A 23,871-nucleotide genomic window follows, 5' to 3' on the forward strand; every position below is an offset into this window, starting at 1 on the left:
CTGGTATTGCTGGAGCAAAAGGAGAGCGAGGGGACCCGGGGTTCCCAGGTAAAGTAGCCCTTTATTGCTCACTTCAAGAATGCAAAATTCTAGAGATTAAACAGGAAAGCATTGCCCAATTTGGGCATTTTTGTAATCTATAAATTTAAATACTTTAGTCTTTTCCTGGAAGTGAGATTTGAGGAGTCTGGAATCCACACGGGGCACAAATCTGGATGATAATGAACATGTCCAAGGACAACCCAATTCTAATGCTGGGTCCCACTTGACTTCTTGAGGAGGAACTTGTGAATTTGCACTGGTGTTTGGCATCCAGGGAGTTCAGTTCAGGGCCCAGACCATGGCTAACCAGACACAGGTGCTGCAGCCTCAACATAGCATGTTTCTCATTGTCTTTCTCCAGTTTGACTTGTGTTGTAGTGTGCTGTCTGGTTTTATCCTTTCAGGAGAGAGAGGGAGAGAAGGACCCAAGGGTGAACCAGGCTACCCAGGAAACACTGGGGTGAATGGACTCAAAGGCGGCCCAGGAGATCTTGGCCAAGAAGGACCAGCAGGTACTGGACTGGGCATCTAAGTTCTGCAGTTCACAGTGTGGCTTGCCTTGTTGTTTCCTTAGCCCTGGTTGGCCTGTCTCAGCTGAGGCTTAGGCAAGAAGGTTGACAAGATGGGAATTTTCTTTGACACTAGTGTAAGGTCCTGTTGTGACCAATCCTGTGGGTCGATCATGCAGTGAATCCTGCACAATGGAAACCTAAAGGAATTCTTTAACAAACAGGGAAGACCTCAGTTAGATACAAGCAGTAGCAGCTTCTTTGCAGCTGCTTATGGACGAGGCTGCTCTAGAATCTTCTGTCCGTTCCCTCTCTAGAGCCAAACCTACCTAGAAGGACAGCTACAAGTGTCTTTGGGTAGTGGTGTAACTAGCAGGTAGATTGTCAAATTGTTATCAAGATTAAAGATGGGAGAACAGTGTTACTGGAATATTTTGTTTGAAAAACAACTTAATTAGTTATTCTGTATGTGAACTGTTCCAGTGTGTCACTTGGTAGATGATGAAGAATGTCATTGCTGTGATTAAAAAAAAAAGCTAACAAATAAATAGCTTGATAAGGGCTATGCTAATAGTGGTAGTGAGGAGAGATTTGCAGCTGTTTTTTTCTTTATCTAAATAGCAGTTTATTCACCCATCTTATGAGTTAAGTACAGGAACAAAAACTGTAAGATGGAGCTGTGAGCTGTTCCATCTTGGATGTGTAGTACAGGAATATTTTTCTGCTTGTTTTTAGGAATCCCTGGAAATGCTGGGCCGAGAGGAATCCCTGGGCCACCAGGACCTCCAGGGCAGCCAGGATCTGTCGGATTCCCTGGAGCTCGTGGAACAGCAGGACCTAAAGGTATATCTGGAGACTGCACATGGGGGGAGAAATTGGGTCAGAAAACCAGTGTTTCAGCCAAGTATGTCACAGCAGGCAGGCAGCACTCATGTGTGGGCCAGCTGTGCGTGGGAAATCAGCTCATTTCTTGGCAATGTTAGTGCAGGCACCAGCTGCTAGAAATGAGCAGAGGAGTGGTTGGAAAGGGAGAGGCTTGATTTGGATCAGTGATGGGTGTTCACTGAGGGTAAAACTGGTGAGAGCAGTGGGAAGAGTTTCCATGAAGGAGGCTTGCGTGAAGGAAGATTTTAGATCCTGTGTTCCCCTGTGTGTCAGGTTTCTCATACACGTTGTAGTCTCTACGACTCATCTTACGCATTTCCACCTAACTAGATTATTTGCTTATTTGCTCACTTATGTGTTCCCAATGTCTCTTTAGGGTTTCATGGATTTCCGGGTTTAAATGGTCTGAATGGCTTGCCGGGCACAAAAGGGTCTCCTGGAACACCAGGTAAAGGGAATGTGTAGTAGAAGTGTCATAGTGTAGTGTCAATGCATACACTGGTCCATCATGAGAGTAGTGTTCCCCACAAAATTCCCCTATCTCACACAGTTCTGGATTTAATTATAACCTGAAGAAAAACCTCAGGATACTGAATGTGCATGAACAAATTCTTCTTTAATGCCAGTAAGAATAGGACTCAGCCTGTGGACTGAAGAGGCTTTTCTGATGATGGTTGTCTTTGAATTCCTGAAGGACTGTGTCACTGCTGGCAGTGGAATTAAATCATAAAACTCTTCCATGTCTAATGGATGTTTGATTTTAGGAGGGCAGCATCAAATACTTGCTTTGAGTTGGGCTTAGCGATGGTAAGTTTTCTTACTGCTTTCCATAGCCCTCCATTATATGGAACTCAAGGAAGGCATCAGTAAAATCAGAAGCTGATTTCGTTTGATTAGGTTCTGGATTCTGCTTTTGGGAAGCTTCTGATGGATTTTTTCATATTTTTAACTGTATGAAATAGAATGTGGTTATGTTTTGCAAACAGTGTTTTACTAAATGTAAAGAGGTGGAGAAAGACCTTTCCAAAGAGACTTGTTTAATTACAGTCATCTTGTAAAGCAGCACTTAAAATTTGTGGCAGACATTTTATGCATGAAAATGGACAAACAGTCTTGATGTGTACAATTCAAACAATGCCTGTGTTTTCTTTGTTTAAAGCATTCTCTATTGGAAGGTAGTGATTTACAGCATATAGATCCTCCAGAATTTTCCTATCTGAGAGAGCTGCCTAGTATTTACTCTTGCCAGAGTGACATGCTGAACATCTCCCTGCAGCTCTTCCTGGGAGCCTTTGCCTCGTACCACTTGTGCCTCAGTGTGTCTTCTGCAGTAGTCTGTGGAAACTGATCTCTCCATGTTGGAGCATGAAGCCCACTAGATTATTTAAAGACCAAAAGCTTGAGTCTATATTGCATCCTCTTGAGAGACACAGCGTACAGGCCGGCAGGCAGGTCTTTTCACAGGAGTGCTATATTCACATCCTTGTGCAAGAGTTTCTGGGAAGACCAGAGCAGTCATATGCTTCTCTCTCAGCATCTTGCAGATAGTTTAAATTCACTCTGCACAGCCAGAGTAGCACATGAGGCATGAAATCTCTTTCTGTTGCTCTACTGAAAACAGCAGAGATTAGTAAATGGGTAATTTTTTATTACAACTCAGTTTGTGTAATAATTTAAACTGCTGCTAGGCAATTTGAATAAGCTCTCTGATCTTTGTTAACCATGTTTAATTAGGTCTGAGTGAAGCTGGACTGAAAGGCCCCGCAGGTCTCCCAGGTCCGAAGGGTGAAGAAGGTTCTCCAGGCTTGGGTAGAGGAGGCCTAGGATTCCCTGGACCAAAAGGCTCATCAGGAGACATGGGTAAATATTGATGTTCTGGAAGCCCAGCAGGATGTATTGCAGCTCAGGTTAGTGGGCTGCATGGTCAACAGAATTACCAAAGGGAACTCCTAAAGCCACAGAGGTGGTTAGTAGTTAGACAGGTAAACATTAAATCTGTGATGTGACAATATATTTGAGAAACAGTTGGTTACACAGTTCTCACAGTGTCTATACCTCTCCTGAACAGCAGAATATAGTCATTTTTCCCCTCATGTAGTGAGATGTCTTTTTGTTCTCCTCAGTATAAAGGCTACTCATCCACTACTTCTGTCCATGTCTGTAAAGATCACTGAAGAGCTTTGGGTACACTCTCTCACTTTGTATTTCTGATTCTAGGTCCCCCTGGTCCTGTGGGACTGCCTGGCTTGCCAGGAACACCTGGAGTTTCTCTTCCTTCTGATATACGTGGGAGACCTGGGGATGCAGGCCATCCGGGAACTGATGGGAGTTCAGGTATGAAGAGAGGCCTCTTAAGGAGAGTGGACAAGCTAAGGGGATGACTTAGATAAGTATTATCACTTTAATAACCTGGGGTTTAGATCAGAGATCGAGAATGAGAAGCTCTGTTTTCGATTCCTGCTATTGAATCCTGATTTGATTTAACCTGTTTTAAAGCTCTCTAGTCCATATTCATTTCACCTATTGTACTGAAGACAGACTCGGGCACTAAGGTGGGTACTTAAGTTCAGCGTAGAATGTCTAAATTTGGACACCAGCTCCATTTTGGACTGTGGTTTCCACAGCTGTGTGGCTCTGTGTAAATTTTAGAAGTATCCTGTGTGAACTGAGAGGCAACAAAGCTTCATTGCTGCTTAGAGGTACATAAGAAGCACTTGCTGTAAGGTCAATGGCAACTATAGTTTGAAAGATTTGTCATAACAGCATTGGTACCCATTCAATACCTCACAGCCTTGTTGGAGAGGCTGAGACTCTAGGCCTTTCCCTGGCCAAAGATTTGAAGCCATTGCTCTCATTCTCCTAGAGAACGTCTGAGTCACCAGGCTAACTACCAGGTGGGGCAAGGGCTATGCTCAGGCCTGGAATTTGAAGCTAAATTATTGTGATTAAAAGGATTTAAAAGTTTGAGACCTAAGTGGAGGTGCGGTCCGGTTCTTTTTGTTCGGGAGGAGGACACCCCTGGAAATATAGACACCCAAACAGTGACTGTCCTCTAGAAAGACGTGCTGGGGATAGCCCCAGCATTTACTTTGCCCAAGGAGCAGATCGTGCTAATTACCCCTGTTGTCTCTAGGTCTTCCAGGCCCTCCAGGACCCCGAGGGCCCCCTGGCCCAGCTTCTGACCAAGGGGACACAGGCACTCCAGGTGTCCCTGGTATTCTTGGCTTGCGAGGCATTAAGGGTGACGTGGGACCCACTGGTCCAATTGGACTCCCTGGAGCATCTGGATTCAAAGGTAATCTTGCCTTGAAAGGGCCTGGGTGTGATTTGGCAGCTGTCACCTTATGACAGTGTGGACGGCTATAGTGTGGTTACTGTGACTGCTTTGAAATGATCCTCATTAAGGTGTAAGCACAGCTGAGTTTGTTGTCTAAGTCTTCTCTTTTAGCCCATGCTGGTTTTACCTACTGAATCCAAAAGCAGCAAAGTGAGGCCAACTCCAGATGTTCTTCAGTGTGTCCCTGATGATTTTTTTTTTCTCTTTGTTTTTTTCTGAGTAGATGATGTCCACATGCAATGGTGCTGTGCTTGTTGACTACAGTTACCCACTTGCATACGCTGTCTAGTCAAAGACTGGAGATGCTCTTTCATCCCACCTATCATGTGTGCTCAGAGGCATAGAGTGGTGGATTTAGGTCTCCACAAAGAGGCTAAGAGGATTGTAGGTGTTAAGACATCTTGTGCTGGTCTAAGGCAGGGAGTGGGTTGCTCTCTCTTTGGTCTCTGCCAAAGGAGACTAGAGGGCAGCTGCAAAGAAGAACTCTAGGAACAAGGTTTCAAAGAAACCACACAGCTCAAAAGACAGAAAAAGATGGAGAACCTTTGCCAGGTGAAGAACTGTATGCTGTCTTTGTAGGCTGGCAGATCCCCATCCCTCCATGCTGTGCATGGAGATGGATTCCAAACAGAAAAGATGTGTACTCCTGAAACTTTCCCTGGGTTACCCAAGGAAGGGGAAGAATACTTTCAAGACAGTGGAATTATGTAGCAGTGGAAATTCTTGTCTTGAGGCTCTGCAGCCATTCTGGACAACAAAATGGACACAGAGCTCCTTAAGGGCTGTGGTCCCCTCCATCTCAGAGCTGCGCTGCTGTTCCCATTGCTGCCATCAGTGTGTTTCTCAGTGCCACAGCTGTGGATCAGAGTCAGGACCCTGTGCTTAGCCCCTGAGGTCTTTAGCTGTGTATCTTTGCAGGTATAAGAGGGGAGCCTGGCCTTATGGGGATGCCAGGTAAAGATGGGCCTCCAGGGGATCCTGGCCACCCTGGGCTGAAAGGCGAAACGGGCCACCGAGGTGAGTGTTGGAAGATTTGAAAAGCTGTACTTTATTGCGCATGGTTTGGGCTGAGGAAAATTTCAGAGCTCCCTTAATGGGCTTATTTGGGGGACTCAGTTTCACAGAGATTGAAACAAACCAGAAAGAGCTCAACAAACCACTTTTTACAAAGATACCCAGTGCTGATGTACTGAAGCAGTCTTAATTTAGCATACTTCTCCTTTGTGTCAGTATTATCATCAAAACTGAATTTTTTGTGGGGTACTTACACTGTCATTTGCACCTGTGCAGGGCTCCCTGGCCTACAAGGGGCTCCAGGTATAACCCCACAGCCAGAAGAAATCACAGCCCCTGCAGGCTTACCTGGTCTGCCAGGAATCGATGGTGTCCCTGGCTTTGATGGAGATCCTGGGTTCCAGGGCTCGGCTGGAAAACCAGGTAAAAAGTACGCTCAGATCACTGAAATGCTGGCTGCCTGGAAGAACAACACTACTTTCTCAAATGCATTAGGAATGTTTGCAGGGTTTTCTAACGAAGGAAATAATTCCAGCAAAATGCATGCAGATGTCATGGTTTATTATTATTAGAATGTATTTGATAAATTCTTTTCATGTACTTTTATAGTGTTTTTTAATTAGGTTTCCAAACCTTTCTGGTTTGGGGTCAGGACAGTCCTGAATGGATTCTAAAGGTCCATAGGCAGGCATGTCCTCTTACATCCCACTAAATTCTAAGCCTTTGTATTTTGAGCACCCTTCACTGCCCCAGGATCTTCTAAAGATTTGTCAGTCCTTTGACAGACAATCAGTTCATGTGGATTCCCTGTATGCAGTTGGTTCGTTGTAACCACAATTGTTGAAGAGTGAGCTCTCAACATGGCTGCTGACAAAGTATTTCTCTTCTGGAATACAATTGCAGGAGTGAAGGCATTATTATGAGGAAATAACGATAGTAATAATTGTATTTCATTTCAGGTGCAAAAGGTCTACCAGGAAGATCTGGTTTGAAAGGACGTGATGGTTTACCTGGAGCACCTGGCATAGCTGGGGATCCAGGACCTTTAGGTGCCCCAGGACCACAAGGTTTTGAAGGTAATTTTATGATTTGGGGAGCACAGGTCAGGAAGAAGCATGCGGTAGAATTCTGTTTCTGCAGAGACCCTCCCCAACACTCAATTATATTAGGAAAACCAGGGGACGTACAAGATCTTATGTCTTGTATCTGCAATGAAGTAAATTTAATCTCCAGTGAGGAAGATTATGTCACATGTCACTGTTGTCTATCACTTCTAGTGTTTCCTTAGGTATGATTCTGAGCATCTTTTGGTTTTAATGTTTTGTGGATGTGGGAGTCATCTTCAAGATTTAAAAGAGTGAAATGGTATTCATAGTGAACACAGTTGTGGGGGTTGGACAGTAGAGGAAAGGTACAGTGAGAGAGAGAAGGTTTGGGTTCTGCCATAGGTTTGTGGTACGACTTTTGGCCTTTCTGTGTCAAAGGAATATCATCATGAAGAGCAAAAATGAACTTACTAGGTTTTGGTTGGTGCTTTGAGATCCTCAGAATTATTTTACTGTGAGATATGTGCTAACACATTGGCACCAGGGTTGTTGGGCAAAGAAAATTAAATGAGGTAGGAAATGGGTGGGTGCTCTTGTGAGACAGCTTTTGGAACTGATAAATCTAGTTATTCATATAACAACCATCAAAACTTGGGCTCCTCGTTGTACAAGACTGACATAAACACAATGACAGCAATACCAAAATCAGGAATAGAGCCAGCTGATGTCCACACTGCATATTAGTAATAGTGACGCCTTTTCTGTCTTCTAGGTGTTGCTGGAAAGCCGGGCTCACTTGGTTTGCCGGGAATGCCTGGTCGGAGCGTGGGCGTTGGATACACTTTAGTGAAGCACAGTCAGTCAGACCAAATCCCACCTTGCCCCATAGGAATGAATAAGCTCTGGGATGGCTACAGCTTATTGTACGTGGAGGGGCAGGAAAAGGCACACAACCAGGATCTTGGTGAGTAAACAGAATTCTTTTGGGCATAAGCAATGTGGGACAAAATCCCATTTCAAATGAGCAATCTTCACTGGTACCACAGGTGGTTGTAAGTAGAGGCAGTGGAAGTCTGCTTGGCCAGAATCTGTCCAGGGAGCAGTGTCACTTGTGCCACTCTCTGCCACTCCTGCCTGGTGTGTATGAGTTGGAGCATTTGGCAGATGCTTGGTATGACCACTTATCCAACGTTTCCAGGTTTTGCTGGCTCATGTTTGCCTCGCTTCAGCACCATGCCTTTTATTTACTGCAACATCAACGAAGTGTGCTACTATGCCAGCCGAAATGACAAGTCCTACTGGCTCTCCACCACTGCTCCCATCCCCATGATGCCAGTGGACAGTGTTCGGATCCCACAGTACATCAGTCGTTGCTCAGTCTGTGAAGCACCTTCCCAGGCCGTGGCCGTGCACAGCCAGGACATCACCATCCCGCAGTGTCCCCTTGGCTGGCGCAGCCTATGGATAGGATACTCCTTCCTCATGGTAAGGATGCTATCGCTAATGCAAAGGCAGCTTTAAACGTTTCTAGATCTTTGGCCAGGTGACTGAGACTCTATTCTGTGAGTTGCTTAGAGGAAACTAGAGCCCTGTAGCTTCTCGCCCTGGTGCATTTGTTCTTTAATAACTGGCCTGCTGTAGGCTTTCTGAGTTTGTTCCCGTTTAACTGGCCTTCTCACCTGCACTGCTCATGTTCTGTAGTAACGGTGATGCAGTAATTCTGTATCGCCACAGATACTCTTTGTTCTTCAAACCTTTACGTGTGGAAATGCTAATTAAGCTACAGCGTTGTCTTAATCCCCTCAGTGGAAAAAGTCATACATTTTCCATTGCATTCTCCTAGAAGCTCATTAGTGTGAGATTGTTAGAAAAGTGAGAAGTCAGCATTATTGTTTCCAAATTTTCCCAGCTTGCAAGTGGAAAGCTGGTTTTCCATGATAGCAGGCCTGTATATCCAGCCCAAGCACATTCCTTGGCTTCTTCACCTCTAGCCCTGACTCAAAAAGACAGACAGACACAGACAAGGAGTAATTGTGGTTGACTGTTCTGCTCCTTTTAACGATGGAACTGGAGGACTCCCCTGTTTACCTCCCCTTCTGTTCCATTGAACTCCTTTAAAATGACATCTTTATTTCAGCATACTGCGGCTGGCGCAGAAGGTGGAGGTCAGTCCCTTGTCTCACCTGGCTCTTGCTTGGAGGATTTCCGTGCTACTCCCTTCATTGAATGCAACGGTGCCAGAGGAACGTGCCATTACTTTGCGAACAAATACAGCTTCTGGCTGACGACGGTTGAGCAGTCGCAGCAGTTTGTCAGTGCTCCTCCCTCAGAAACTCTGAAAGCAGGACAGCTTCGAACAAGGGTCAGCCGTTGCCAAGTGTGCATGAAGAACTTGTAGTAACAAAAATGCAGTAACATTAACCAGTCTTCGTTACCCAAGACTAGACATCACTGACGTGAAGAAGGATAAATGCATAAACCTGTTTTGTGTGTGGTTGATGGGTGAATCAAGACAGCCAGTATTCTACAAAAATCAAGTGTCAAGTCCAGGAGTTTGACTGCGCACAGAGGAGGAAAAGATCAGTGCTCTGAAACCTCTTTTTTAGATGGAACACGGTGCTATGCTTTTACTTCAGTGGGGTTTTTTTCCCCTCATTTATGGCTACCTCAGAAAGTCTCTGTGAGTTCCTTATTCAGACCGAAGAGTAAGTGACCTCTCACATTACACCACTCCTCTGTCCGAGGCACGTGCCAATCACCAACCAGAGAGACTTCAAAAGCTAGGCTCTAGTAGTGTCTTTGCAAGCAGTATTTGGTCTAGTGTAAGGGGATGAAGACTCAATCTCCTATGAAATGCAGGGCTAGCTAAAATTTATCAGTGCATTGTAGGTGACTTAGAAACACTGAGCATTACTGGCTGGTAACTGACTTCCTTAGGAAGACTCAAAGATTAATTTGGTTTGCTTTGCTTATTAAACAGATGGGATGTTCTTACCTCCAGTGATAGGTAATCAATTCTAATCCAGACTTTCATCCACGGTTGACTTTAAGGAGCTACCCCAGTGAAAAATGCAATTTTTGATGTGAAGATGGATCCAAAACACCTCTAGCATTTTTCATAGCTTTCCACTGAAGCATATTCCAGGTAAAAATGTCTACTTCGAGGTCTGTGCTTATCTTCCGGCAGTCAAACGATGTGCAGCCACCAGAAACATTTCATTACTATGAACATAAATTTCCTTTCTGAGGTAGCCTGGGCACACTTGTTTGGTCATTATTGCAGCTGTGCGTAGGTGAGCAGTAGAGGCTTTACTAGATAGCATGCAGGCTTACGCGAAGACAGAAGGAAGCAGTTACGGCACGTACATTTTTTACTTCTACAGTCATGATGTGTTGTATACTTCTTCCCCTGGGCTTTATTTCTGTTAGTTTAAAAAATTGTATTTCTAGCGTATGCACTGTGAACTGGTCCCACTTCCCTTCAGGGCATCATTAAAGGCAAGTGCCGCTAATTAATTGTATTCTCCTTGTATATTTTGAGGGGAAGCCATGGAACAGGCATGCTGATCTGTATCATGAATTCATTTAGTTGGGCTAAAGCTATTGTTATCAACTTCTCTAGAGTAAAGCATATGAAATCCTTAGATATTGACATTCCCACGACATTTGAAAGAAGCGCCTTGCAAATACACTCTCACCTTGGCTTAAAAATCTTTGAGACAAAATTGTTCACAAAATTACTATTAATGCAAGACTGAGACATTATTTTAAAGTCTTATTTCTTTACAAGGTTCTAGGGCTCTAGCTCTATTCAGCAAAGTACTGAAGAACACACGTACTTTTAAGGAGGTAATATTTTTACCTTTAATGATTATTTACATGCACGATATACTATTATCTTCCTGGATTGGGGTCCGAGAGCTCTGCATGTTCTAGAGTTGAACCGCACTGGAGATGAGCTGGGAATTTGTAAGAACAATTTAGTCTTTCATTTAACTAATTGTGAAAGGGCTGCAACTGCTTTGACTGTATTTTGCAAGTATCGGCGTTTTAAAGTTTTAGTGGCAATCCTCGTATGCAGAATACTCAGTCTACTTCTTTGCTGTCCCAGCACAGACAGATCATGTTGTATTTACACCTTGGGTTATGCAAACGCAACTTTAAAGCACTGTGTGCACACAGCGAAGCTCACTACTTTTTGAAAATTTGTCCAAATAACTGGCAAACTACAATGAATTTTTCAGCCATTGGGCTCCCATGGTGCTATCAAAAGGGGCGTTGATCAGGTATTGTGTCTACAGGGACTTGGTTTTATTTTTGAGCATGGACACACGCAAATACAATTGATTTTTTTTTTTCCAGGCTCAGCGCCTCATGCACGTGAAGCGCTACTGGCTTTAGGGAACCCCTTCTGTTGCAGCAGCCTGGCTTCTCTCCTATCAGTGTCCAAACTTCCATTGAGCTCAAGAAGCCCGGCCTCTCCCTGCTCTGTTTACACATGAGCCATTCTCCATCGGGTGCATGGGGTGGGAATTCCAACCGCCAAACCTTCTTCCATCAGCCCCGTTTCCATGGATCTGTTACCCCTGCCAAGAACACCTCTTCGAGAGGGCTCCAGGGCCAAGACCCCCTCTCTGAAAAGTGTTTACCTAGGAGCTGTGTGGGGAATAAGTACACTGTACTCCACTGATTGATTTTTTTATTATTTTTATTTTTTAACTTAGGCGCTGTTTTTCTTTTAGTAGTTATTGCTCGAGAGTGAGCATTTCGGAGCAAGGACTTGGTTTTCCTTTTTGTCTGGGGGGAGGAGAGGACTACACTCACGGTTACATGAGCAGTAAGTTCATGTTTTCATTAAGAAGTAATGCTTTGTTTTAAGAAAACCATGCAGCTAATCCATGGAGAGGGGAAGAACATGATTTTTTTTTTGCAAGTGTATAGTTTCCAAACTGTGGTTAATAAACATTGAAGGCAAACAAGCTGAAATATGACCTGGTTAACTCTTGGAACGCACACTGGCCCTGATCAAGAAGTGCAAGTGAGAGGAGACAGCATTCCGCGTTTCTCTACGTTGTCATTTATTGGTGAAGATGAAACTCTGTGCTGCGTGTCCATTCGGCTATCACGACCAAATGGCCACAGCAGGGACTGTCTGATAGTAGGCAGGAACTTTCTAATGAATTAAAAAAGATCTTTGCCTTTAATTATTTTGAGCTGTTTTTCTTATGGCTGCTAGAGCTGCTCTGCCTTAGAAATAAAACCGCACAGGCTCTTCTGATAAACCTGTAGAATTAAGGCACTTTTACCAAAAGAGATTTCAAAAGGCAACAAGTCAAAACCCAACAATTAAGTAATTTGCATATGCCTATATATTAAGTTTTAAGATAACTCGGTTTATATTTAGTTCACACAAACAAATTAACAAAATATAGCAGCATACAACCTATGAAAAGCTTAAGAAATTTATTAGATGCACAGATAAAGTGCTGTAACAGAGAACTTGTGTAAATCTTTTTTTTAAATAAATAAGGTACAGTTAAACCACCTTTGACTCATTTTAGCTCCGAAAGAAAAGTCAGCCTAAGTTTTAACGATCTGAATTTTAAGGTCAAGGTGAAATATATCGTAACGATAACAGTGGTTGTGATCTATATCGACTATTGGAGTCTCCTGTTCCTCTTGAGGTTTCCCAGGAACAGGAAGGCTATTGCAGAACGTATACATTAGACACAGTTCCTTTTACAGAAACATTTTTGTAATAAAGTGTGGTTGCTCAAATACATGTTAAAATATTTAACAAGGAAACAATTTTCTTCTGATCCAGTCGATCTTTTAAACAAGACAAGGTATCTTTTCTATGCTGCAGCCCACAGGAGGGAACAGAAGTAAACATCCTCCTTAACTGAAAACTGTTTTGCTTTAAGAACTAAACTATTGCATTATATGAGAGCAAAAAACGTCCATTTGGTGTTATCCCTTTCTCCAAACACACAGCCCAGTGATATACTGCTTTTTGCCTTTTGTCTTCGGGAAAGACACGCATTAAGAAGAGGTTCCCTTCAAGGCTCTTGTTGTGAGATCTTTTACTGCCTTTCCATCTGGGGAAGCTCTTTGACAGCAGGAACCGCCACTGTTGGAGTTTTGGGTGCTACTCTGGTTTTGTGCTCTGTTATCTGCAATTTCAGGCACTTTGGGGCTAACATGGCTGTTCGATTTAAGTCAATGCAGTAATACTAGCAATATGTTCAATACTCAGAAGGGTCACCAGTTTCCTTCATACACTCAGGATTTCAAATTCTTCTTCCAATTCAAATAGCTTGTCAGTAGATTCAATGAGTTCTGCAAAAGAAAAAAAAAAGAATTAAACTATTTAGAATGTGAAGACACAAAAACCTCCCACTTTTCTGGAAAGTGTCCTTCAAAGTACTTTATAAGATGGCCTTTTTGGGTAACGGCCTGATACTCTGTAAGAAGGAGGCATTTAATCACACAGCCATTGCACAGTTATTCCACCTGTGATTATTCTTCTGTTTGCTAACGAGGAACGTTCTGTCGGTACCGCACCTGCTCCTGTAGTTGTCACTTCTGGCTTTGTTGGAGGTATGAAAGGAGGCCAGTGCGGCGGATGCTTCTGGACCAGCTCAAACATCCGTAGGCTCTGTTGCTTTAGAATCTCCTGAGGACAGAATATGTTCAGTTTAAAAGATGCCTCAAGAGAACCTTCAAACACAAATGCCTGATTTTTAATTATGTAAATACATTTTTAATTATGTATGTCTACCAAAAACCAAAGGCTTTATGCATACAGTGAAAACCTGTTACTTCAAGCACCTGCCACTATGAATCACTTCACTGCCACTCTGAAGGCTTCACCAATCTCTGTATTATTTTCCTAGTTGAAAACACAGCCGGAAGACAGATCTCTTGACCTGTCCTACAAGTTCTCAGTGTGTTACAACCAGCTTTGATATCCACACACCTGTAACTTTGTTTACATGCAGCAAACACCAGGAACGTACGCTATTTTCTGCCTTTTAAAAGAAAATTACTTGCGTGGCCCAATCTGTGTTCAAGTTTTCTATTGGTCAATGGGAACAAAAGGCAGATCTATGGGCTCCAAAAACCCAACAGATTTTGAAGGATAGGTTTTGATCAGGAGCAACAAGTTATTATTGAAGCCAAATCCCACTCCGCTTCAGTCAGGTAAGCTACATCATACCCTGTATTTCAGTTATATACAAACTGCTTTCCTTAGCCGCTTTATTATTTTTTTCTAAATAAATGCCTTTAGAGGTTACTTCACATTCATGCTCCTGTGGCTTAGCACACCAACTGCGTGCAGAAATGTCCTAAAGTCCTTCTCCTGGGGCAGCAAGCACCTTGTGTGTGTCCTGCACCTCGGCAGGATTCAGCACAAATCTGTTGTGGCACCAGGGACTAACCGACACAATTAGAACACCCAATAACGTATGTCAAACTAAAAAAGGATCAGGAAGCAAACAAATAAATTGCTACAACATGGCAGTTAAAACTTACTTTTAACATTTATTTCTCAGTAAATGACTAAGTTTCAGCCAGTAACATAGCAGTAGTGCTAAAAAAAGAAAAGCTTAAGGGTATATATTTAGGCTCCTTTTCCAACTGGCAGGGTTCATGGTTGTCAAAATGCTGAACAAGCTCCGATCGGCATTTCAGGAGTATTGGCTTACCCTGACACATTAATGCATTCTTCTCTGTGGCTCATTTGATTTGCACCCAGAGAAAGATGTAATGGCAATTTCCATTTAAAATAAAAAAAGGTATCCATTATTTCATACAGAGCCAACGAAGACAGTAGTCTTACCTTTTGTACGAGACTGCACCAGTTATCAAAATCACATTCTTCTTTGCAAAAGAAGCCCTACGGAAAAAATACATGCCGTAGTATGAAATAATAGCAGTATGACAGCGAGCGAAGGATGCTGTGGCATCTTAGTGCGTTGTGTAAAGCCTTAGAAACACAGGTCTGAAGCGACAGTCACCCATAGCCCAACCAAAGGATACTGGCATGGGATCAGATTTAATTAATTTCTTCAACTACCGCAGTATTCTTGTGACCTATACCACATGACTTCTACAAGTAACGCCATATAACTACTTGTAAATGATGAAATAAAGTAAGTTAAGTTTAAGTAAAGTAACTTGTCCACAGCGACTGTGCATATATGGTAGCAATGGAAGAAAATAAGGAACCCTGATTCAGTTCTTTGCTTTGACCTTCAGAATGCTTCTTGCAAAAGGCAAATGCCACTCAGTAAATTAATTAGCTCCCTAGGATACAAACAGCCAGCTCCCTGCTTGACCTACGATTAACTCATCCTATGCAGTTTATATATGAACTACCCTTCCACGTGTTGAATTTTAGATTGTAGAAGACTGCCCTGTAATCCTGGTTCTGCTCAAGGAAACACGCTACTGCCCTTATCACTACAGAGGCATTACTGTGAAATAAAGCATGCACACCCCTTATTTCCTGACACCTACTAAAGCTACTGAAGGGTCCAAATTCATGATCTTCATTCTGTGTGGGGCTTGCTGGCAGTGGAAGCTCTCGTCATCAACCGTGCCATTTTCTTCCAAATCTACAAAACTTTGAGTGGTGTGAGGGTCCAAGTAGATCAGCTCGTTGCCTGTGTGGGTAAAATCCGTACGTTGATAATAGGCAAGGGACTTTAACAAGCACTTATTCCACCCAGATTTGTCAAACAGAAATTAAATTATCATCCCAGTCAATCTCTAGACTTTCTAGCCAAGGAGTCTTTAAAAGAATCGGAAAGTTACACGCAACCATTTCCCACAGGGTACGTAGCATCATTTTCTCCTGTAACCTATTACTGTAGATTTTTTGGTTGGTTGGTTCCACCTTTGTCACATACTTTCCTTTTCCTACATGAGGTTCAGTACATTTTTGAAAAATGTCAACTGTTGTACTCCCTAACGTTCCACAGAGCAAAAAGTACAGGATGGCCACAAGTGCAAGCTGTAATCCATTAGGCATTCATTCCCAAATTGGAACAAAAAAGTTTGACTAAAACAGTTCAGGTTCTACAAAAGGAAGAACAAAATACCCATAAAATTATGGATCAGACCAGGGTGGAATCTGAAGGACTGAGTCTAGCATGAACTATTGCTTTAACTGCTAAAGGAAGACATGGAAGAATGTGACAGAGATACTGCTATCAGAAACAGTTTGAAATATGAGAAAATAATTTCAGAAAACTGAAGCAAAAGAATAAAACAAGACACCCTTCATCAGGAAAAAAATCAGTATTTTAGCAGGAGTGACATTTGACACTTGTCACATGCTAACAACAGGTCTTACCACCTTGTTCTCGCTTATATCATTACTTATTTTTACGTCAAGTTTTTCTGCTACTTTTCCTGAAGTAGTTGAGGTACATTTCTTCTACTCTATTATCACGCTTAAACTACTATTTCCCCTTCAGAAAAATAAAAACTCCTTTCTCTTTAGGGCATATGCATATTTGGAATAAGATTCTTTTTTCCTTACCTAAAAATCCTATGAAATAATAGGCATTATTTGGTTTCCCTCCTAATGCTCCCAAAGACTGTGGCATCTTAAAGCATTCCTAGGAGTTCCAAGGGAGAAAAAATGAAATTGTAGTTGATTGGTGTATTGATAAAACGGATACCTGAACTTATTTCACAATAACAAACCACTGTAAAAAGCCCTTACTTTAAATGCGTCAATATATACTGGATTTATGTGATTTATCCCTAGCCGCAGAGGTATAATAAGCAAGAGGGGCTTCCAGCCAGTGCAGAATCCCGCTGCGTTCTTATTTCGGCTGAGAGCACTTCTGTGCAAATGCGTGCTGCCGTGGGCCGCGCCGCTGCTCTGGGGAGGGGACCAGCACATTTTCTCTGTGGGAATAAAAACAAATGGATGAACGCCCAAAGGAACACAGAGCAGATCCTCCTCTCAATCACGAATTAAGCTATTTTGCCAGACATCTTTACAGAGCTCCTGTCTTGAGACAAAAGGAGCAGGGCATGGAAATCCTAACTATTTAGCAGAGGTAATGGTAGCAGGCACACGCTGGCACATTAGTGAGACGCGAGATAAACCACCGGGGGATGAAAACTTAAGGCTGAAGCTACATTTACTACGAGCACTATTAATACTGCCAAGCTTTGCCCATAAAATGCCAGGGAAATGAAATGGCAGAGATGACAGCATTAGAAACTCTTTGGGGAACTCTTCACTTCCAACGATGCGAACATAAAATAAGCAGAGGTAAGGACCGGAGTAGAAACAGGCTGGGGCTAAACACCGCTTTGCAAACCCACCTTTCTTACAACTGAACATCAAGCCTGGCCATGCGTTTCTCTAGGATCTGGCCCTGGTTTCCCTTTTGCCTGACCTCTTAAAGAGAGATGATTAAAACCCATTCTCTCCATTTCTACGTATTGCAACTTCATTCTATTTCTGGGGTAGGAGTTTAGGCAGCTCAGACCAAACTCCACCTTCTCCCAAGCTGCATGGTATGGAAGCTGGCCACCAAAAAGGCCTACGCCGTTCTGTGCTACCTTTGGGTTTGGACACCCAAAACCTGAATTTGCATTTCCTTTATTCCTTTTCTTACCCTGGGAACAAGTAGGGATAGCCCAGAAGTATTTTGTTGATATTTAGATACATTCAGGGAAGTGGAGTCAAATCAAAAACTGTAACCAGAGAACTAATGTTTCACTTACTGATGTCTTCAATGACCACTGTGTTGTCCATAGATACATAAACTGCTAACGAATTCCACTCATCAAATAAAGCAAGCTTCCTAGAAAACATTAAGGTGATAATTAATATAAAATACCTAGGACCACAAAGGTAACTTTTCAATCAGGACAATTAGATGGTTCTTGAGTAAAAAAACTTGAATTGTTTCTTTAGAAAAATGTATTTGTTGGATTTTTTTAAGTCTCCTGTAATAAAAAGATAATTTTGAATAGTTAACCTTTAATATATTTAGAAAAATAAATACTGAGCAGTCCCAGGAAAAGCACACACCCTGTTCCATGTGAAAACTGTTTTGTCCTTTTGCCAAATGCCGTGATAGTAGCAGCTCAACCACGTAATTAGGTTTATTACTTTTTATTGCATTTAACAGCCTCTGCAATGGGATCCTGCCCATTGTGCCTGGCATTGTCTAAAGCAGGAGAAAATTCCTGTGTACGTTTTGCTTAAGAGGTTCCACTAAATTCCGTGGAACTATTTCTCTATAAACACAGGTTTCTGTCTGCTTGCGTGAAATCCAAAACTCTGGGGAAGGGAGCTACACTCTTAAGCTGCATGGGCAGCATCAGCTGTCTAAAAGAAGCCAGAAAAACCTGTATGTGAGCACCAAGCCACGACGAATTTGTAAGTGGAAAGAGCTGGAGGCCAGGGCATGCTTTAGCTCCTCTCTCTCCAGAACGTGTGTCTGTCCCAGGGCTGCAAAGAACGGTTGCTGAGCACTCGGGACCTGCAGCCTAGCCTCCGCTTGAGATTTGGCACCTCCACCTCTCCCTCAGAAACAGAGCAAAGTCAACTCTTTCAAGCGTGGCTTCTAGACTAGGAGGAGCTGCCTGTGTGTTATACAGCAGCCTTCAGGCAGAACTGCAGCTCGGACAGTGAGGAATTGCCGTTCAGTTCCCTGGATGGCTTCGCTCTGATGTTTTGTACCACTGCTCTAATCTGCACAGTGGCACTCCTGACCTGCCAAAGCTGTGCCGCTCTGTGGAGAGGTGGAGATACCTCCGGCACTTGCTGGTTAGGGCACATGGATAGCATAGCAGGAGAGACTTTTTGCAGTTCTTCCCCAGCCTCTTGGCATATGAAAATTTAGAACTCGCCCAATCCCAACTCAGTACCTGCCCACCAGGCTACAGCATCATGGTGCGCACTGTACCTGCAAACACACAGCATATATATTCCTGATTCTGGGAGAGAGGGAGATCAGCCTTTAAAGCTGTGCCTTGGGCCTTATCTTGGTCTCTGAGCTTAGCTGCCCAGGGGAGGACAGTCTGAGTGAGCCAGTGCGATGTGACGTGACTTACTTCAGTACTTGAGCAACTGTATTTGGTCCGAACCATTCTCCAATTGATTTCCCCTCTCCGACACCCATCTGCGCTGTTTTTATGAGGGAAAACACACACAGGAAAAAAAAAAAAAGACCACAGAGAGTCTGGTCACAATCTACGTTAAACAGCATGACCTACTAATATTCTGACATACATTCTAGAGCAATTGCAAACTTTATTTAGCAATAACAATTATTTTCTCAATCTGTGCTCTTTTCAAATCTTAATGACTGCTAGTTCCTTTACAAAAACTTTCTAACCTGTACTGAGAATTACAAATATTAGTGTCCTTTATTGCAAATTACAGCAATAAGCTTCGTGACTGTCTATTTTAATACTATCAACTCTGGTACTCAAGGCTTGCATACTTTATCAAGAGCTAGATTCTAATATACAGATTTATTTAGGCCTCAGTGAATAACATTTCGGAATTATTATACTTTGCACCCATTTGCACGCATTTTAATTTGTATATAAACATACACGTCTTCAAAATCACCTTTTTAAAATTTTGAATTAACACATTTCAAACTAGAAAGTTTCAACAGAGTAGGAATTTCAGTGGGGAAAAAAAAGTTGCTGGGTGTTCTTACCCATTTGGTGGATGGAATAACAGCAATCTTTTCTATCTAGAAAGCACCGTAAGATTCTGTGATATTCTTCCGGCTGTTTTTTGTGTTTCTCCCATTGCCAATCTTACAGGAAAAAAAGTTATACAGATTAAAAAATAGTAATAATAATGTTTCCATCGTCCTGATCAAATTTCTAGATAGTAGAGAGCCATACAATGAGATGCTAAAGGACTACTGTACCATTTGTCTCCAACATTTTGTTTAGAGTTCCTAGAAGTCAGAGCTTCTCATTTTTTATCAAGCCGTCCTTTACCACCACAGGCTAGATTGTGAAAACCAGGAAAATAAAATAATAATGTCAACTGCAAATATATTCTGAGTGATCACCACTGAGAATTGATAGCTGTTGCTGCACATGAGCTTCCAAGACTGTTTAAAACTATACACTCTGCTTAGATTGTAAGCGTACATCGGATAGTGGCATAAGATCCACAAAGCAAAGTCCAACCACAGCACTGGCCTTCTCCCACAGCAAAATCCCAAAGATAGCTTTGCCATGGATGCTCTTGCTTCTAATGTTAAGGTAGTTACCTCCCATTTACTGGGAGAAGTGCATACACAGGGCGGATACTATGAAGTAGCTACACACTACGAGTTCATATTCTAGTTTTTCTCAGGTAATTTGTTTACCTACTCCTTCAGTTAAATCTTTGCACCTCCGTTCTGTGGATTCAGTTATTAAAGTAGATAAATCCACACAGCACACTGCCGTAGAAACCACAGCACAACAGTACAAGGATTACAGGCCTAACCGTAATAATTTAATTGATACAGCAGCTACACACAGACCAGACCTATGATACTTACCGTGATCCTGGGACGTGAGGTGTTGATGCAGGCTTAAGAGCTTGCACTAATGGGTTCTGCTGTGGGGTTTGGACCTCAGGCTGGTGACGGGTGAGTGGTCTGTGAAGTACTTTGTATGATGTCTATCACTATGTCACTATTCACACAGTCACTGTGTGCGAGCATTTGGTGGCTATGTAAGGAATGAAGAGAAGGGTAGGAACTCAGATCTGTGGTGGCAGGTTTTCCCTTCCCTTGGTTGGGTGTTCCTCAGAAAGATTTCTAAAATAACGACAACGGGATTCCCTGTTTGTCCTCACTCTGTTTCTATTTCTCTGCTTAAGGCTGGCAAATTTCACCCTGACAGACAAGAATAATTCACCAGTAACTTCTATCAGGGCATCAAAGAAAGTTTCATTAATAAATTGACATTTTGTGCTTTTATGGAAAACTATGACGAAATTAAATGGTCTCCAAACAACACAGAAGTTCACTCAGCAACAGTACTCACCTCTTCCTAAATGCCTGCAGATCAGTGCTTGTGCCAGCATCATCTGCCCACACCGCAGCATACAGCCCCAGCCGGCATCGGACGAAGGACCGGTGCCTCCTATTAAAAAAGTTCATTACGATCAATATGGGCTTTAAACCCAGCACAGCGCCGGAGAGAAAATCTCAGAGTTTAAACCACTCACAACTGTCCTATGGATAAAAGGCACTGAGCAAGACCTTTTTGTTCCGTATCGCTGGCCTAACTTCACTGCTTGCTCTACAAACGTGAAGACTTGATTGTATGCGGGTACAAGTCCACACAGTTTTTAATAGCTTTTATATTTTGTTTGCCTAAACAGTTAAAATGATGCTCAAAATGTTCTAATACTGTAAAAATAATTTTTCAGGCCATGACGACATCACTAATCCTGCTATCTAATTTATAACAAAGCAGCTGGTCTGCTGCATACTCACCAATAGGCGAAAACTTTCTTCTATACGTAAACCAGAGACGAGCGCTTATATCCAACAATAACTTAGATTTGTCTGGAATATTTTTAAGAGGAAATAAATGATTAAAATGAACTTTTGAAACTGAAAAATTATCACTTTCCCTGTACAGTCAATATATACAAGTGCACGGAAGACTCTTGTTAGCTTTTACATATAAGACCCTTAATACTTAAAACATTTTTTAGCTGTTTAAACACAGAGCTCTTTTCTAGACTGCTAATCAAAGTTAACTTATTAAAGTTAGTAAAATAAACATTAGCCAATGAAGTTTTACAAGGTGTTTGGCATGACCATGCCCAGCTTGAATGAAACAGCTATGGAGGGCTGTGTCCTCAGGAAAGAAGTGGTAAAGCAAGTTAAGAAAGGTGAAGAATTTCCACATGCAAACCAACATGGACTCTTCATTACCTCCAAACCCAAACCAAAGTCATTTTAAGAAAAGGTTAATAATACTAAACTTCATTAAATCTCCCTCTTTTCTTTTTTTTTTTTTTTTAAATACACGTGCTTACAGAAGTCTCCCAAAGGCTCTGAAGAATTGTTAAGAATCTTATTTGCTGCACTTTCTCTGAGCTGTGGCTCAGACTGACTGGCCTTTTCAAGGGATCCATCAGCCGATCGAGGCTGTACACAGTACCCTCGGCTGTCTTGAACACCATTGATGGCCACTGCCTTTGACACGTAACACAGGAGGATGCCCCTGTCTTCTCCCCAAGGAGCAAAACTCATTCCTGAAATCTTATTTTTATATGATACATACATACATACATCACTCTGCTATGACTTTTAGGTCACATATTTATTTTCACCAAAATACAGTATGTGAGTTAATTTTATTATTATTCTTTTGAAATACCACTTTAGTTGCAAATAACAGGCTGCAGACAGCATCCCTCAAGGGAAAATAATATTTGTAGCACTGCACATTCCCCTATTTCTGAGGCATTTGATACTGAGAAGTGACCAGCCTCACACCTGACTGGCCTTTGCGACAAGGACTATTTCTTTGCATGAATTATGGTAGAAAATACATAAGTAAACTTCAGGTTTCGTTTTAGGACGAATAACGCTGCTTACAGTTGGTTTCTTGCTGATGGAGAAAAATAAACTTTTCTTGTGAGACATTTAGAGAACGTAAAGGAAACCAGGAGCTGCTGCTGTGTGTGCGTCTATGAATGCTCTACAGATTTTACAGATGAATTTTCATTCTACAGATACCTGTGTTTAGGTGGTGTTGCCTTCCTAGAATCCATACTGGCTCATCAGTTTCTGGAAATTCTTCTAAGTAGTCTGACAAAATAGTGATCTGGTTTTCATACCTAGATAAAACTGAAGAGGAATACACAAAATTCAAACTCCATTTTGTCCCTTTGTTCTTTTATGCACAACTTGGAGTTAAGCTGAACTAGCTGCAGCTAGTCTTTGCAATCTTTGGGTCTTCTGAATGGTGCTGCCAGCTGCGTTTACTCTTTTCCTTTAACAAGCTGTTCTGACACTGAAATATGCAATGTCTTGGCTGGTTTTTATTTGCATCCTCAGCGAGTGCTGAGAGAATAACATGGCTGACACTTTGATTACAAGCAGTCTGACTGAAGCCAGTAGCAGAAGTTCGAGATGACTGCAGCCAGAGTAAGACTGGATACAAGGAAATGAGGAAAAGGAAAAACAATTTAGGCATCACAGCACGTGTGCCCCTGCTCGATCTTAAATGTCCAAATACTGCCACTCAGAGGGATTATGCCCTTGTGCTTAATGGGAAGCATGTGAAAAGCGTCAGCGAGACTGCGGTTTACTCTCCTAACTGGAGATCTGAAACACTTCAAAATAAAAGATGTATTAGGGGTATTGCTCAACGCTAGACCTATTTACTCTGAAATAACAAATGATAGTTAATACTACTTGAAGGAGACTGCTTTTAGATAATTCATCAAAGCAGCGTTTGTTGGAAGAGGAAAACAGGCCTTCAAGTGTAAAAACGAACGTAAAACTATTTCTTTTCCATAGCAATATTAAAGAGCATACTGCTAAAACATCAATAGTTGAAAGTGAAAACAAACACAATTATATAGTGCTCTTCAAGTAAGCGCACATATGTGCAGTATAAAGAACGAATAACCATCAGGTAAATATATTTTTAAAAAATCGTGTAAAAATACACATTCTAGCAATCAGAAGTGGAATTGGGCTACAGCGCCCAGGGCCAGCGGTACCACACACCTTCTCCGCATGCGAGCGCAGGGACTTGTTAAAAAACACGATAAACTTCTTCCTCGAGACCGTAGGCAGCGCCGAAGGATCTCTCACCCTCTGCTGCCTCTGCCCCGCCAGAGCAGCCGCCACTGCTCGCTCGGACCGGGGAAGCAGCCTCCTCGTGAGCCCCAAAGACCCAACACACCCCCAGCCCCCGAAATCCGAGGGGCGAGAGCCGCCTCCCCCCCGCGCGGCCATGTCTCTCCCCCCAGGACGCCTCGGAGCAGCCGGGAGAGCGCTACCGGGGG

The 23,871-nt window shown here is 42.5% G+C and overlaps 3 protein-coding genes across 5 annotated transcripts in view; 2 read left to right on the plus strand and 1 right to left on the minus strand.

Annotated features, from left to right (window-relative positions):
• Window positions 1–9,231, plus strand: part of COL4A6 (collagen type IV alpha 6 chain) — a 119,885-nt gene extending 110,654 nt beyond the window's left edge. Inside the window, 13 exon segments of the mRNA XM_009646512.2 lie at window positions 1–48; window positions 447–554; window positions 1,287–1,394; window positions 1,813–1,884; window positions 3,171–3,296; window positions 3,654–3,770; window positions 4,570–4,731; window positions 5,692–5,790; window positions 6,064–6,210; window positions 6,747–6,863; window positions 7,606–7,797; window positions 8,032–8,318; window positions 8,971–9,231. The exon segment at window positions 1–48 is cut by the window's left edge and continues 8 nt beyond it. Of these exon segments, the coding sequence (XP_009644807.1) occupies window positions 1–48; window positions 447–554; window positions 1,287–1,394; window positions 1,813–1,884; window positions 3,171–3,296; window positions 3,654–3,770; window positions 4,570–4,731; window positions 5,692–5,790; window positions 6,064–6,210; window positions 6,747–6,863; window positions 7,606–7,797; window positions 8,032–8,318; window positions 8,971–9,231 (1,844 nt within the window).
• Window positions 9,232–11,741: 2,510 nt separating this feature from the next.
• Window positions 11,742–22,738, minus strand: ATG4A (autophagy related 4A cysteine peptidase). 3 transcript variants are annotated; one of them, XM_035902078.1, is made up of 12 exons: window positions 22,592–22,738; window positions 21,335–21,406; window positions 20,880–20,978; window positions 19,544–19,645; window positions 18,927–18,999; window positions 17,589–17,668; window positions 16,570–16,757; window positions 16,384–16,462; window positions 15,357–15,502; window positions 14,677–14,733; window positions 13,398–13,509; window positions 11,742–13,172 (listed from the first exon to the last, which is right to left on the minus strand). In XM_035902078.1, the coding sequence occupies exons 3-12, from the start codon at window positions 20,938–20,940 to the stop codon at window positions 13,108–13,110; spliced, it is 963 nt and encodes a 320-aa protein (XP_035757971.1). In that variant the 5' UTR covers window positions 20,941–20,978; window positions 21,335–21,406; window positions 22,592–22,738; the 3' UTR covers window positions 11,742–13,107. The 3 variants fall into 3 exon arrangements, with proteins under 3 accessions (XP_035757971.1, XP_035757959.1, XP_035757964.1); XM_035902066.1 differs by lacking the exon at window positions 22,592–22,738 and adding an exon at window positions 21,886–22,551; XM_035902071.1 differs by lacking the exon at window positions 21,335–21,406 and having other exon boundaries at window positions 22,592–22,636.
• A 249-nt stretch (window positions 22,739–22,987) lies between these two features.
• PSMD10 (proteasome 26S subunit, non-ATPase 10) overlaps window positions 22,988–23,871 on the plus strand; it is a 5,483-nt gene continuing 4,599 nt past the window's right edge. The window contains exon 1 of the mRNA XM_009646697.2: window positions 22,988–23,002. Within this exon, the coding sequence (XP_009644992.2) occupies window positions 22,988–23,002 (15 nt within the window). The remainder of the gene's footprint in view (window positions 23,003–23,871) is intronic.

This window comes from Egretta garzetta, unplaced genomic scaffold, assembly GCF_000687185.1.
Source record: "Egretta garzetta isolate BGI_Z169 unplaced genomic scaffold, ASM68718v1 scaffold411, whole genome shotgun sequence".
NCBI lineage: Eukaryota > Metazoa > Chordata > Aves > Pelecaniformes > Ardeidae > Egretta > Egretta garzetta.

Bases quoted from the DNA above. Each gene is read 5' to 3' on its own strand.
- ATG4A (XM_035902066.1), bottom strand. From the start codon at position 22,135: ATGTATGTATCATATAAAAATAAGATTTCAGGAATGAGTTTTGCTCCT. The intron at 16,758-17,588 runs GTAAGTGAAACA...TTATTCCCACAG, and splicing joins AGTGGTCATTGAAGACATCA to AGAAAATGTGCTGGTCCCCT. The intron at 15,503-16,383 runs GTAAGGAAAAAA...TTACCCACACAG, and splicing joins TTATTTCATAGGATTTTTAG to GCAACGAGCTGATCTACTTG.